The 15,518-nt window shown below is 49.0% G+C and overlaps 1 protein-coding gene across 1 annotated transcript in view; it reads right to left on the reverse strand.

The window, feature by feature from the left end:
* RAB31 (RAB31, member RAS oncogene family) overlaps nt 1-14,952 on the reverse strand; it is a 127,577-nt gene extending 112,625 nt beyond the window's left edge. The window contains exon 1 of the mRNA XM_004742704.3: nt 14,710-14,952. Coding sequence (XP_004742761.1) covers nt 14,710-14,748 — 39 coding nt within the window. The 5' untranslated portion in view covers nt 14,749-14,952. The remainder of the gene's footprint in view (nt 1-14,709) is intronic.
* Nucleotides 14,953-15,518: the final 566 nt, after the last annotated feature.

Consider the following 15,518-nt stretch of genomic DNA (forward strand, 5'->3'; position numbering starts at 1 on the left):
CTTCTTCATTAAAAATAGGCACAGTATTTTTAATACTTGATGGAATTGCTTTCAAACACCCTGGAACACTTTAAAAAAGCTTACTTATCTACAACTAATAATGCTTCCTATTTAATTAATTGATGAAAATAGGCCTCCATTGCTTTCCAATCTCCCTCATATCCCACCAAACACGGAAAATACTATACTATTTGTCTAGCACAGGACACAGTGGACACAGGGGACACAGGTGGCTGCAGCCTGCTCACCCCCACCAGCCAAGGCTGGCGCCTGAGTCCCTACTCCCTGTGGCATGAAGGCAGCCCACACCCACCACCTGGGAGGCTCCTGTTCTAGGAGCTTCTATTAAACACCACCACTTTAGTATATACTTTAAAATAATGAAGATCCTTCAGTAAGTATAATTTTAAAACAAGCGAAATCGGGTGCTTGGGTGGCTGAGTCAGTTAAGCACCTGCCTTCGGCTAAGGTCATGATCCTCAGATTCTGGGATCAAGCCCCGTCCCTGCTCAGAAGGGAGTCTGCTTCTTCCTCTCCCTCTGCCCCTTACCCCCATTTGCTCTCTCTCTGAAATAAATTTAAAAAAAATTTTTTTAATTTAAAAATAAAAAAGTTAAAAACTAGCAAAAATATAGTTGACCCTTGAACAACAGGTTTGAACCACAGGGGTCCATTCACACACAGATTTTCTTCAATGAATACACAGTAGTACTGTAAATGTATTTTCTTTATAATTTTCTTAATAACATTTTTTCTCTGAAGTTAGAGAAAACTTCATTATTGTAATAATGCATTATATAATATATACAAAATAGATGTTAATTAACTTTATGTTATTGGTAAGGCTTCTGTCAACAATAGGCTATCAGTAGTTAAGTTTCCAGAGGTGTTAACAGTTATACATGAATTTTCAACTGTGCAGGTGGTCAACCCTCTAATCCCTGCATTGTTCAAGGGTCCACTATAATAGCATAGTGTTAGAAGTCAGAAGAATAGCTTAGTTTTCTTTATTTTTTGCTTTTCTTTTCTTCTTTCTTTCTTTTTGAAGGCTAGTGCCAGGAAGGAGAAACAGGGTGGGCTTCTGATGGACTGGTCACTTTCTGGACCTGCGTGTTTGTGGTTATACAGGTCTACTCATTTTGGTGAAAATCCATTTTGCACCACATTTAACATATGTGCAGTTTTTTTTTTATACAAATGTTATACTTCAACATAAAAGTTTAAAGAGTATGTTATAAATTTGATCAAGTTAGTAAAAATAATGAAGTTCGACAATATGGAGTAAATCAAAAGCTATTATTAGCATATACATCTTGCAGATCCCATAGCAGAGAAGATTAAAGAAAACTTCTAAATTGGAATCCTCTCGTAGAACCATCTATTCAAACTCCCCTAAAGCCTTTTGAGGTTATCAGGATGTACAATGGTTCATGGCGGGAGAGTAAGAGAATTTTCTGACTATGATTTCCCAGGCAGGATTCCCTGGTAGATGTCACGTGAGTTAGTTAAGTGGTGAAGACAGAAGAGGTCCTCCCATGTCCCTGCCCAGAGGTTTATCCAGGCTGGCACGGCTGTGGCGACAGTCACACCAGCAGACATCTCACAGGCCCCACCCATCTTACAGGCTGGCGGTCCTGACGGATGGTTCACAACTTGCAAACTGACATTCCTAACATAGCGCTTAACAGGCATCCCAGGGAAGAGTAACGGACTGAAAGGACCAAAGTAAAATGCTGCTTCCTGCACACGTGAGCCGGGAAATGGGGAAGGGCGAGAAAGCCGGGGCTCCGGGCCGCTCCCCCAACACACAGGCTCTGGACCTGGAGCAAAACGGTCAACACCCCAAGCTCAGTGTCTCGCACCTGCAAATCGGGGACAGGAAGCGCACCCTGTAGGTGGACCGTGCACTACAACCATACAGAGTGCTGCTGCTTTGCTGTCGTTGTCATAGAGCCCGTGGGGACATGTTAGGACCTCCCCACTGTCGTCAGGATCCTGATGCTGTACTTTGCCTCTTCATATGTACTACATTCCCAGAACTGAGAACCAGCCGTCTTGTGTCCTGAAACACTTGCCAGTGACCCTAACAGGCTGGGAATTTTGCCTCCTTTCTTCCATGGACATACTTCAAACCTGGTTCAGTGGTTATTATTTTTTAAACACGGGACCTTCTATTTTTTTTTTTAAGATTTTATTTATTTATTTGTCAGAGAGAGAGAGAGCGTAAGCAGGCAGAGTGGCAAGCAGAGGCAGAGAGAGAAGCAGGCTCCCTGCTTAGCAAGGAGCCCCATGTGGGACTTGATCCCAGGACCCTGGAATCGTGACCTGAGCCGAAGGCAGTGGCTTAACCGACTGAGCCACCCAGGCGTCCCAACCTTTTATTTTTTAATAATCCCATTCTATCGAACCATTACTGCATGCCAGCTGTGCTCAAGTGATCTGGGACCAATAAGGATCAAGTTTTGAGGCACAGCAAAGTAGTTCAGTGCATTGTGTCCTGGAGTCAAACAAAGCTAGTTCCAATCCACAAAGCCTCCCTTCTTAGTAGTCAGTGTTTGTGCCTGTCCCTAATCCCTAAGCTTCAGTCTGCTCATCAGCAAGGTGGAGACAATAACAGAACCCCCGTAATGCCATAAGGTATATAAAGCACTTACTCAGTTGGGGAAGATTAAATATGGCCACCAATTCTTGGCATTCCTCCCATTAAGAGGTGGAGCATAAATCTCCTCCCTTTGCTTCTGGGCTGGCCTCAGTGATTTCCTCCATCAATCACACCTCACAGATATGCCATTCTGGGCTCTTCCTCCCAAAGCTCATGGAACACTCACTCTGGAAACAGCCAGCCCCCAGATGACAAGTCTCCCTCCCCTGAGACTCCACGCTACGAAGAAACCTATGCTAACTGCAGGGAGAGGCCACATGGAGAGAGACACCTGCTTAGCCCCAGCTGGCCCGGCCACCCCAGCAGAAGCACCAGATGTGTGAGTGGCACAGCCCGCAGAGGGTGCCCACCCCAGCCAGCACCGACCAGCGATCGGCAAGGAAACCCAGGCAAGAGCTACCCTCAGAGCCCAGTCAAACCACAGAACTGGGAGAATAAAAAACAATGCCTTGTTCTTTGAAACTACTCAGGGTGGATGGCTTGTTACACAGCAGTGGTAACTGACATACTCAGACAGTGCCTGGCGCACGAGTCAGACTCAGCACATGTCCGCTGTTAGGATTACGGAGATACTCACAAACTAGCCTGGGTTCAAGTTCATCTATGCAGTGACACCCTTCTTAATCAGAGGCATTCGGAAGCACCCTGTTGATTGGGGAAGAACGGGGTATGTTTTAGTTTCAGTTCCAAGACTGTGCACCGATCTTTCCCAACCAACTATCGAGGACCCTGCTGGGTTAGGGGTAGGGGCAATTAGAAACCCATTGTAGTGCTTCTGAGGAAGAAGCCAAGGATGTCTGAAGACACAGGCAGAGTGTCCATAACTATGTTGCTGGAAAACAAGAACTAGGATGTGCACATCTGGTTAGCGGTGACACAACAGTGGTGATTCACAAGTCAGAAGCGCGGGGCTGACAGAGTGAAATGTGCAGTAACCCGATTCACATTAACAGCAGCAACGCGCTCAAATCAGTAAATCATACAGCCAAACTTTTAACAACAATATTTTTTAAATATTTCCATTTTTATTGTGCAACAGTACAGATTAGGTTATGTTACTAAGATTAACCTACGAGGAGGTCTACAAATAATACAACTCATCTGTTTAAATAGGGATCTTTCGGGGTGTCTGGGTGGTTTAGTCGTTAAGCAATTGCCTTTAGCCGGTGCTGGGATCGAGTCCCGCGTTGGGCTCTTTGCTCGGCAGGAAGCCTCCTTCTCCCTCTCCCACTCGCACTACTTGTGTTCCCTCTCTTGCTGTCTCTGTCTCTCTCTGCGTCAAATAAATAAATAAAATCTTTTAAAAATAAATTAATTAATAATTAATTAATTAAACAGGGATTTTTTTTTTTTAATCTATAGACCAAAAAAAAAATCTATAAACCCTATTTATTACTAGTTCCTTTTAAACTGAATTATTCTGGAAGATCTATAAATCTGAGTTTGTGATCCTCAAGCTTATATGAATAATGCTTTTATGAGAAGAACATTCTTTTAAAGGCCTAATGCATTCTTTGGCCACATACAGAACAGAATCTAGGTATCCCTATGGGAGGGTCTCGGATTTCCAAGGCTGTCCATGAGCTGCATCACACCAGAAAAAGTAGCAAGACTGTACGGTTGAGGCCTACTCCTCTGGGAATAGCATCCTGGGCCAGCACTTGGCATTGCCAAGAACATACCTCCACATTGCAGCCGACCCTGATTTCTAGAATACAGCCTCCTCTCCCACGGTCCTGCCAACATCAGACACTTCATGAGGGACAAGAGTGCCATTAACCCAAGGACAACCTTAATGGTCAGAGCAGTGTTTCTCAGGCTCTTTTAAGACTCCATAGGCTTTTTTAAGGGGAAAAGCAATCCCATCCATGGATCCCAATGTAGACATTAATGGCAGTGTAAATAAATGCAAATGATTAAAGGACACACAAACTGCTTATGATATTCTGAAACTATAAACATAAATGTATTAATTAAATGCAAAGTGAAGTACAAAACCAACAACATTCAGATGAGTATCAGTCTGCTGTGATGTATCGTGTTGCTCTGCTAAACTGAAATAGCCCAGGGCTGGGGAGCACTCAGAGGTCAGCATGCTGTCACCATGTGACGGTATGGTTCCCTCCCACTCCATACGTGATCTGTCAGCAAAGTATTCACTTCTACCTTCAAACAGCCAAAGTGGGACCCCACTCACAGCCTAGGCTGCTACCCTGTGATGGAAATCACCGTGCCCTGGCCTTCCACCAGTTCCCCTGCCTGTGATCTACCCTCCACAGCTGCGGGAGCCATCTGCCGAAAAGAGAGGTCAGACCATTGCTACTCTTCTGCCCCAAACCTCCAACAGTGCTCCCACCCCACTCCCTGCCCTTCCCTGTCCCCAGCTTTCTCTCCGCCGCAGACCTCCCCAGGACTCGGTATTTAAGAGCGGTGATCACTTGCTGCAATGTCAGCTCCACGAGGTCAGGACTGTGGGTCTGATTTGTCACCCGCTGTATGCCCACGCCCTGGCACAGTGCCTGGTAAATATCCGGGACGTGCCACAGGATCACTGGATCTTCACGTGGCCCCCTGCGTTATTTCTGTCCGAACTCTGCCTGGGCTCTTGTCCCATGAGCCAGTTCTTATGGGCATTGAAGTTGATGCACTTCTGTCACACAGCGATCACCCTGAAGATCCAGGAGGTAATTTTCTTTCCTTTTTAAAGAACAGCCTCGAAAACAAACAGGCACAAAAAGCAACGGACCCTGTGGGGGGCAGAATGCCAGACCCACAACTTTCCAAAATCCCATTTTGAGAAAGACTAGCTTTGAGAGCGCTGGGGAAGCCAGAGCAGTCACGAGGAGACCTAACAGTGACACGCAGGGATAAGAACATAGCATCCTGATGAGCCCTTCCAGCGGTCTTGTGTCCTGCTGAGGACAGACCTGGCCTCCCGTGGCCTGTGGGCATAACCTTCACGGTTTCAAGGACCTCTCAAGGTCTCACCCAAATTACTTTCCAGTTTTAGTGTCAAATTATCAGTCATTACCAGTAACAACCAAAGGGAATCTCTCCTTGTCAAACGTCTCCTTGGCCTTGCAGCAAATTTTTACAGGTTTTAAATGACTGACACAAGCAACCATGTGTGCTCATTAAATAAACCAAAGAAGAGAAGAGTAAGTCGTATTTAAGTGCAAATTAGGCCCCACCCCCACAGGGATCACCACTTGGACAAATGAGTCTTTTTAGAATTTTTTCCTGTCAGTGAATGCCCATGTAAGCAACGCCTCTCCCACTCACTCCTCCGCACTTCCCTCCTCTGCCCTGGGCCTACGTGGTTCAGCAGCAGACACCCACACGGCCTCTCTGACCTCTGCCAAACTCCCCGGCCCTTCCTTGGGAACATGGGGCAATGAAGTATCACGTGACACCCCACAGGGTCACCAGGGGTTGATTCCCATGTGTGCCCATCACACCAAGGACACGGCTGGACGATAAACCTCAAAGACATTGTCCCCTCCTCTCTGGGAAACTGTTCTACGTGCTACAGCCCAGCCCAGCAGCCACGTAGCGCATCTCCCAGTGAGTAGCTCCATTCCTCGCTAAAGGCACACGCAGCCCTCAGTTAAACCTTCATCCACTTTACACAGACCCCTGTTGTCCTGCGTTACTCTCCAAAAGGTAAGCCTGGTTGGGGGTTCTGGTCTGTACTGGCATCAGGAGGGAAGGTCACCAGGCTCAGCTCAGCACGCACTCCCCCACTCAGCAATGGGGAAGCCCTTGAAGAACAGACTAGAAACCCTCCAAGACCTAAGCCCCGATGCCTCTTTCAGGGAGGACAGTCTGATGATCCATGGATGAGAAGTGGGGAGAATAAGAAAACAAATTAAACAGATGGAGGAAAATGATCCTGCGGGGCAAGAAAGAACAGAGACGACAATAACAACAACGACAAAACAGTAGAGCAAGACCGTGAACTTGATGTTGACCAGAAAATTAAGAGCGGTCATCTAAATGTAACACCAGAGACAGGGAGAGAAGAGGGGCTACAAAAAGGAGAACCAGGGCGTTGAGGAAGGCAGGTAGGCTGATTTCTTCATACCCGCAGGATTTTCAGCTAACAAGAGGAAACAAGACTGTGGCAAGTTTGTACAATCCTAGGTCATTATGAAGAAACAAGGCTGAAGGTATCGTCCTGGATCCCTCAGTCTTTGTGGTCTCAAATGGAAATCAGCATCTCAGTCACTGCCCCCTCCCCATAATTAGATTCAAAATTTAATTAAGATGAGCATGTGTTACTTTACAACAACAACAAAAAAAAAATAGCTTCAGAAGAGCATTATGAAAAAATTTAGAAAGGGGCGTCTGGGTGGCTCAGCAGGTTAAGCCTCTGCCTTCGGCTCAGGTCATGATCCCAGGGTCCTGGGATGGAGCCCCGCACAGGTCTCTCTGCTCAGCAGGGAGCCTGCTTCCTCCTCTCTGTCTCTGCCTGCCTCTCTGCCTACTTGTGATCTCTCTCTGTCGAATAAATAAATAAAATCTTAAACAAAATTTAGAAAGTATTTTAGCTCCTGAAATGAAAGATAAGTCTATGAAGTATGGAGCATTGATGCTAGGCGCTTTTTTTTTTCCTTTAAAAAAAAAAAAAAAAGACTTTCTTAATTAAGCTTACCATAAGTGTAAATGCCGTGGCCAATAGTTTGACCAGAAAACAAACCAACCAACAAAAACCCATGGAAACACTTGGCTCTTTCCCTTTGCCAGCAGAGGGCAAGTGGGTAACTTCTACATGACAGTCTCCAGGCACAGGGACACTCACATTCCTCTCTCTCTCCTTCTCTTCCCCTCTTTTTCTCCCTTTCTTCCCCCCAGCCCTTCTCCCCTTTTCTTGTCTTCCTTTCTCTCCCCTCACTCCCCCTCCCTCTCTCTCTCCCCTTTCAGGAAAGTCTCTGACTGAGGCCCCTTTTCGGACTATGCTTTCTACCAGCAGATCTCAGTCAGAAGATCTCCTGCACTCCAGGAGAGCAGAAAGGAAGTGATAGTGGATAAAGCAGGTATCTTTTTCTTCTAGAAAAACAAATACTATCAACGAAAAGGGATCCAGCTCTCTGCCACTTTGATCAAAGTTGAGAAAATAGGAGGGAAGTGATTTCCCCTGGGTTCTGCTTTGCTCTCCCGCAGGTTCCCCCAGGTGCCTCTGGGGGAACTGAAAGCCACCTGGGGCTGCCTTTTGGGCTAAATCTTGAGCAAGCAGAAGCTGAGTTCATGACCTCCAGAGAAGGCAAGGCAGGTCTGAGGCCACAGGAGCAAGGAAACAGGTCCGAAAAAGATTCACCACAACAGAAGATTCCACAGTGAGAAACCCATTCAGTGATCCTGATGTTAAATTAAATCCCTCCTTTTCTTTTCCTTATTTCTGCTGAGAAAGTGAAGCAACAAGAAGCACAGCTATTTCCTCAGGAGCTACATGCCTCTCTGCAGCTCAGTGGTCAGGCCATGCGACCAAAGCTGCAAAACCAAAGTCAACCCCTGGGTAAAGCAGAGGGCTGGGCTGGTCTCCGAGGGAGACTGAGCACTCTCACCCACCAACCTACCTATGTGCTCCCCACCTGCCAGAGCTCCTGTGTCCCTCCCCCAGCTCTGGCCCAGGTCTGTTTCTCCACAGAGAACACTGACCACCTTCTAACCAGCCATAGAATCTGCTTTCCCACCTTCTGTTAAGATGGAGTAAGCTCCACAAGGGACATGAGCAACTAAAAAATAAGGCATCTCAACACCTTGAGAGGGTGTCTCCTCACCAAAATGCATAACCCAGAAGAAGCAAGGAGGTAGCAACCAGACAAATGGAGATCTTGGGACTTTCTATAAGACAAAGGGTCTGGATTCGTAGAATCCAGAAAAAAAGAAAGAAAAAGAGGGAAGAAAAAGAGGGGGACAGTTTAAATGACAGACATGACAAACAAATGTAGTTCAAGGTCTCTTACTGTGGATTTTTAAAACAGCTATAAAGGACATGGGGGACAATTGGGAAATCTAAATATGAACGATGAACGATATTCTTGATACCATTATATCTGTGTTCAATGCTGGGGGTATTACAGGTGTGCAGGAGAACGTCTTTTCTCCGAAAAGATACATACTTAAGTATTTGGGGTTTAAATGGTATAATGTCCACAACTGACTTTCCGATGGTTTAAGAAAGAGAAATAGTATTATTTAATACATTAGAGAAAAAAGAGATAAAGCAAGACTGGCAAAATGTCACCCCCACTGAATATAGGTGAGAGACCCACATTCATTGCACTACTCTTTCTAACGTTTTGTGAGTTTGAGACTTTTCAACATAAAACAAGGGAAAAGGGGAGTTAAAAATAAAAAGACCCACATGCTAGGGAAATAGTGGGGTCAACAGGACAGTGGTCAGCCCAGGAGTGGAAGGGCTGTGCCCCCTACCACACCCTCCAACCACCTCAACCCTCCACCTGCTCTCCCCAGGGCCTAGGGTGGTCCACACCCACCTCTCCATTCTTGTCAAAGCCCTGGGTGTCCTCTGGGGCTGTTCAAACCCTTCCCTCTTGGAGAAGCTTTCCCAGATTGTTCGTTTCCAAGCCCTGCTGTGCTCAATTTCACTTCCGCGGCTCCCACTAAACCACGTGACACCTCCAAGGCCCCTCACCTTCATCCCTGTGGCCGGGAATGCTAGTTCCTGTGCATGTGCCTGTCTTTCCTGCCCGACCAGGAACCTCTCCATCACCAGCAGATACTAGAACCCCGCCTTCCCTGTTTTCTGTCTCCGGCAGAGATAGCCCAGCAACAAAAATTTTCTGTCCCTCACCTGTCCTCACTTCTAATAAGACGGATGACAGTCAGTATTTGTCATCATCTTACTCTTCTGCCATGCATGGCTCTGTGGCAGGTGGTGTCACAGGAATCCAAGCGATGTCACTTAGTACACCGCTGATCTGTCCCCATCCCAGGAACAGCGATTACTTCCAAAGATAAGGATCATCGAGGCTGTCCTGTCTACCTACAGCCACCCACAGCTCCTGGCATGAAAGGAGCACCAGATAAACGGTGAGTGGTTGAGTATTCGAACGCCTCTTAATGTTCAAGCACATATTAGAAATTATAAAAGCAAAGATAAATGAAGGGCACCTGGGTGGCTCAGTCCGTTGAGCAGCTGAGCTGCCGACTCTTGGTTTCGGCCCAGGTCATGATCTCAGGGTTGAGAGGAAGGGATGAAGCCCCGTTAGTTGCTCCGGCTCAGCAGGAAGTCTGCTTGAGAGTCTCTCTCTCTCTCTCCCTCTGCCCCTCCCCCTTCATGCTCCCGGGCACTTGCACACTCCCTCTTTAAAATAAATAAGCAAATCTTAAAAAAAAAAGATAAACTAAAGTATAATATTTTCATAGATATTCAAGCACTAAAAGTAGCCTCTCTTGTTGGACACAAGTCTGAAGACCTTTTCTAATTCATGAGCTCAAAATCTTTTCATGTCTTAGCATCTCAAAATGCGAAGTTTTGTATTTTCTAATGGCCATGGACTTGGAGCAGTCCTGAAGGACTCACACTCACGAGAACAGGGGAAGGCGTGGGGGCCACATGCCTGAAAAGGGTCGGGGAGGGACCATGAGAAGTTTGACAATGCTTTACGAGCAACTCCAACGCATACCCAGACATGAGCTGAGCTCTGGAAGCAGAGGGAGACACACAGCCACGCTGACCCTGAACAAAAGAGGAACAAACAGAGCCTGGTGGGTTCTACCCGCCTGGCCTGGGTGCTCCGTATTACTGTGTGTTGTGCACTCCTGGGAACACGTCCCACTGTGTCATTTATATTTATTTTCAAGGCTGAACCACACTTCCCACAAAGGGCCCAATTTAATAGAGGAATCAAGTTTGATAAGAGAGAAATTAGGTTGGGGCGCCTGGGTGGCTCAGTCAGTGGAGCGTCTGCCTCCGGCTCAGGTCATGATCCCAGGGTCCTGGGTGCAGCAGGGACTCTGATTCTCCCTCTCATGCTCTCTCTCTCTCAAATAAATAAATAAATAAAATCTTAAAAAGGAAAAAAAGAAAGAAAGAAATGAGGTTTCTAGCCTGTCTGCACCCTCCCCAGCAGCCCCCACCCATGAAATGCAGGTTTCTGGGAACAACTGAAAACAACCATGTTAGACTCTCAGACTGGGAAAGCAGCTCTGATGACTTCCTGGCCCAATCCTCCCCCATCCTACCCACTCCTTCCTTCCACAGTGACCCTCACAGATTCATACAGCCTTATGAATACTTCTGGCAGCGGGACATTCCCTATCACCCAAAGCAGCCCATCTGAGGTTCCACAGCTCTGACTGATCTGCTTACTGGGAGCAGAAATCTGTCCCACCCTCGGGTCCTAGAGCCTCTGGGGATCACACAGCCCCGTCCTGCCAAGGCCTTGTACACCTCTGAAGTCTTCACTGTCCAGATGTCACACCACATCCCGGGGGTCTGCTCCATGAAGAACCACCACACAGATTCTAAGAAAGGCCAGAAGGATGGGCATCCCCAAGCTCCTTACCAAAATCAGGACACCCCTGGTTGTCTTTTAACCTTGCCACTCAGCTGTTGAGGAAGTGGCAGAATCTCTAAACTGTCGTCAAGACAACCGAAGTCCAAATATAAATGTCTTTGGGATTCCATCCGGAAGCAGTTGTTAAGTGTACACACCCAGAGGAAATAATAAAATAAAAGAAAGCTCCTCTCCTGCCCCCGCCCCCCTGCCCCTCCTCCCCCCGCCCCCCACCCCTCCTCCTACTCCTCCTCTTCTCCCTGGTCTCCCTCTCTCTCTCCCCTTGCTTTTTGCCACGTGGTGATGTGTGTTAAAAATGCATACTGGGAAGCTTTCCACCTTTGGGGTTGGAACAGCTGCTGCCTCAATATTGTTTTTGTTAGTTTTTTTTTTAACATACTTTGCTGTTTTTAAGGGGGTTGTTTTTAAGCTACGTGTTTCATAATACTAGTTCAGATTACAAAGTGGGACGATTGGCACTTTATTGAAAAGAACAAGACTCCTGGGTCCCAGGTGTTTAATAAGGACCCTATCCCAGTGTGGGACCCTGTCCTGCATGGCTGGCTTCCACGGGTGGCCTTCCTTCCCCCAGGAAAGGGCAGTCACAGAGGCCTAGAAAAGACATGAGAAAGTCCACCCATGAAAATAATGAGAGCCAACAATTTATAATAAGTAGCCTAAATAAATCCAAAACTCTGAAGTCCTTAGGTTTTCTAAGAGCACAAAACATTCGGAGAATGTCCCACAGACTGCAGTGGATTCCGCTTGGGAGCACTTCTGGCTCCCTCTGGTTTCCACCTGTTGCAAATGACCCTCCTGTCAGGAACCTCCAACCGCACAGCAGAGATTGCAGACTACAGTGAAGAGGGATCAAAGTCTGCACTGCCCTCACCTACGACAACCTTGTGCCACAAACAGGAAGTGCATCCCTGCGGGTAACCATGGAGCGATCAAGGCAAACAGCTAGGCACAAAAACACCAGCCCCTCACAGTCCCCAGAGAGACAGCCAGACTTCAGCTAGGAGGGCCGCATCTTCGATCACCTTCTCAAAGAGGCCCGAAAACAAGTGATAGGAACAGAGGGCATGGCTTGTAGGATCTCAGTCATACTGAGACTTCAGGCAGATGTGGTAGTGGCTGAAAAACAGGAAGCTGAGTGCTAGCCCCATGCAAGACTTCATCCAGAAAACTGGACCTCCCAACAGAGAGAACCAAAGGAGCTCAGGACTTCTGGTAAAATTTTGAGGGCCCATTCAGACATGGCCTTGATCCCTTCTTTTAGTCACTGACCCGCAAGGTTCTTTCTCAAATCGAGCAAACCCCACCTTTAACCCAAGGTGGTTAAAGTGGCTTTGACCTCCCTCAAACGCTATCTCACTCACACAAGCCCCCCTATATGATGAGCCGCTAAGAATACAGCCCTATCACTCACAGCTTGCCCAGGACAGGCCCGGCCCTAGTACAGGACTTAAGAAATTCTACTCAGTGTGGGCAACAAGGTCATTGGCCCTCTGACCTAAACAAGACAAAAACCTGGAGCCACTCTAAAAAAACTGAAGCCTGAGGATACGGTATTACGTGGGTGAACCGGCAAGTCTCCATCTGCTCAGAAATACATTCTTGCTCTGGCAGAGTTCTTTCCTCGCAAGCCAATCCCCTACCAACAGAGCCACTATTAAGACCCAGCAAACAAGGGTGAGGCACTGTCTCCAGGAAGCCACTAAAAGAGTGTGCTTCGCTCTGAGAGATCAAAGAAAAGAAGGGAAGGGACTTCTCCAGCTATCTCATCGCCCCGCCTTGCTAATTGTCACCCTGGAATCACAGGTTAGCAGGAAATGGCACCGCGTGTCTTAGCAGATCATCTGGTATAATCCTCTGCCTTAAAAGGGAAGATGTTATGATGTCCATTTTCTAGAAGAGTCAACTGAAGTCCTTGCCCAGAAATGCACAGCGAGCGATCTGTTTCCTTGTAAAAGGATACAGAGACTCTTCCCTGAGCAGTGTGAAGATAAGTCATGGGATGTGTAGGGCCTGTGCCACCTATGTAGGGGAGAGGAGGCAAAACATTTCCTACTTTTTTACTCCCGAGGCCAATCTCCATGCACACAACACACGTCAAAGTTGCTCTTGATTCCTTGGGACACGACATTCCTTCCAAGTCTCTGAAAGCCTTCCATGAGGCTGAAATGACCCCTCGCAAGTAAAACACAAGATGCCCGAAATGTATGTCAGGACTATGTTGGAGAGCCTAGCTGAGAGTGAAACCCACCCCGGCAACACTCAGAAAAGTCAACAGAGGAAGACCAGGACGGGAGCCTTTGCAGATCCCAGCTGTGGTTGAGCAAGCCAGGAGGGCGGGCACACCAGGGAGTTTGTGACCAGGCTAACAGCAAAGGGAGGGCCTTTGCCAGGTCTTCTGGAATTCTAACCGAACAGGACGATCTAGTGTAAATGACAGTTCTGGCAAAAGACAGGGACGGGAGACAGTCAAGAACATTGTCCAGAGATTCCAGAAGGGCCTAGATGGAGCCCAGACACTTGGCTGGTCTGGCACAATTCAATCCTAACCTGGAATTATTTCCTCATTATAGGAGTCTCTCCATCTCTCCTGACCAGTTAGCATTTCTTGTAAATAACAATGGGTTTCCCCTTTTACTACCCTTTTTGTAGGAAATAGTTTTCTTGGGAGACCGGATTTGCCAGAGGCAGTACCCTCTGGAGTCCTTGCCAAAGGCTGCTGGAAACACGGCTTAAAACCAGCTCCTTCAAAAGAACAAACTCTGGAATTTGACGTGGGCACCCAAAAGGAAATGACCCGTAGTATTATCTGAGCTCTCTGCGGCCAGTTTCCAGAGACTGTCCTGCATCCCCTGACGGGTCGGCCGAGGCGAGGGGCTGGGGTATCTGTTTCTATCTGTTTCTTGGCTTCTTTCCCATTTCCTCAGACTCAGAAAGACCCACTTGGGGAGGCGAAGCGGTGATCCGGGGAGACTTTCCATCCTGCCTTCTTGCTCCGGAGCACGGAAGTTTCCGAGGCGCTAAGCTCTCCAACACTTACCCTTCACCTTCCAGCCAGGGCATCCCCTCGCGTCCCCTCGCCTTTGGCTGGGCTTTCTTTCCCACCCACTTCCCCGCCACCTCCCCGAAAAGTGAATAAACCAATTGCCCCAGAGAGGCAGAAAGGATCTGGAGCCTGGGCTGAGTAACCTAAAGTTTCCGCCGGAAGGAAATTATCAAAGGCGAAGGAGAAAGCCCTCGGAGGCCGGAGGGACTGCGGCTCCTGGCCGCCGCCGCTCCGCCTGTCCCCGCCGAGGGTCCCGCGGCCCGGCCCCAGCGCTGCGGGGCCAGCGCGGATCCCGGGAGACACGGGAGCGGGTGAACGAGCCAGCAGCTCCCGCGCAGGCTCGCACCCGACCGCCGCCCGGCTGGGAAGAGGGGCGCACGGACGCGGGGGGTGCGCAGGGGACGGCGGGGGGACGCACGGCCGGGGGTGTCCCCGGCGGATGGCGGCGCAGGACTCACCCCGAGAAGACACACTTTGAGCTCCCGTATCGCCATCATGTGCTCGGGGCCGGACCAGGCAGGGGCTCAGCATCCTCCGGGGCCGGGGCCGCGCCGCGCCCGCGCCCAGCCAGCGGCCTCCAGTCTCCGCCTTTCGCTCGCGGCAGCCCGCGGGCGGGACCGCAGCTGCTGCTATTTCTGGGCCGCCGGCCCCGCCGCGGTCGGTCACGTGGCCGCCGGTCGGCTCCTCCCGGGGCTTCGGGTCTAACCTCGGCGGCCCCCAGCTCCCAGGAACGCCCCCCCTCCAACGGCGTCAGCCACCCCGGGGCAGCCACCCCCTCCCCCGGGACCTGCGGCGTTCCTGGCAGCGTGCCTCCTCCCTCAGACCCGCTCAGCGGCCGGACCCCGCTCTGCCGAGTTCCCTCCGGCATCTGCCTCGCCAGTCCCTCCCGGCCGCAGTGCCCCACGGGGTGTAAATAGAACAGGATCTCCCCGTGGGTGGGGGGAGACCCCGCGGTGGTTGCGTCCCTGAGGATTCCATTCCTCATGTCCGAGTGGCTGCTGTCAGCTGAGGTCCTTTATGGGGGAGCACTCGGAAGTCCCCCAGCAGTCCCATCGTTATAGGACACTCTAGGATTGCCGCAGAAATGAAGCCAGAACGCAAATGTGAGGATGAGAAGGAACAGTGAACTTTGCAACCCACCTTCTCCTCCTGCAGTTCCCAATGCGAGGGTTTCCACGAACTCCCATGTAGTTCTTCACCCTCAGCCCTGAGTTCATTCTTCCGTGTGTACTTGAAAACGGTTCTCGAAGCAGGGGTCTATAACTCC

This window comes from Mustela putorius, unplaced genomic scaffold (assembly GCF_011764305.1).
Source record: "Mustela putorius furo isolate JIRA1106 unplaced genomic scaffold, ASM1176430v1.1 tig00003858_pilon_pilon_pilon, whole genome shotgun sequence".
Taxonomy (NCBI): domain Eukaryota; kingdom Metazoa; phylum Chordata; class Mammalia; order Carnivora; family Mustelidae; genus Mustela; species Mustela putorius.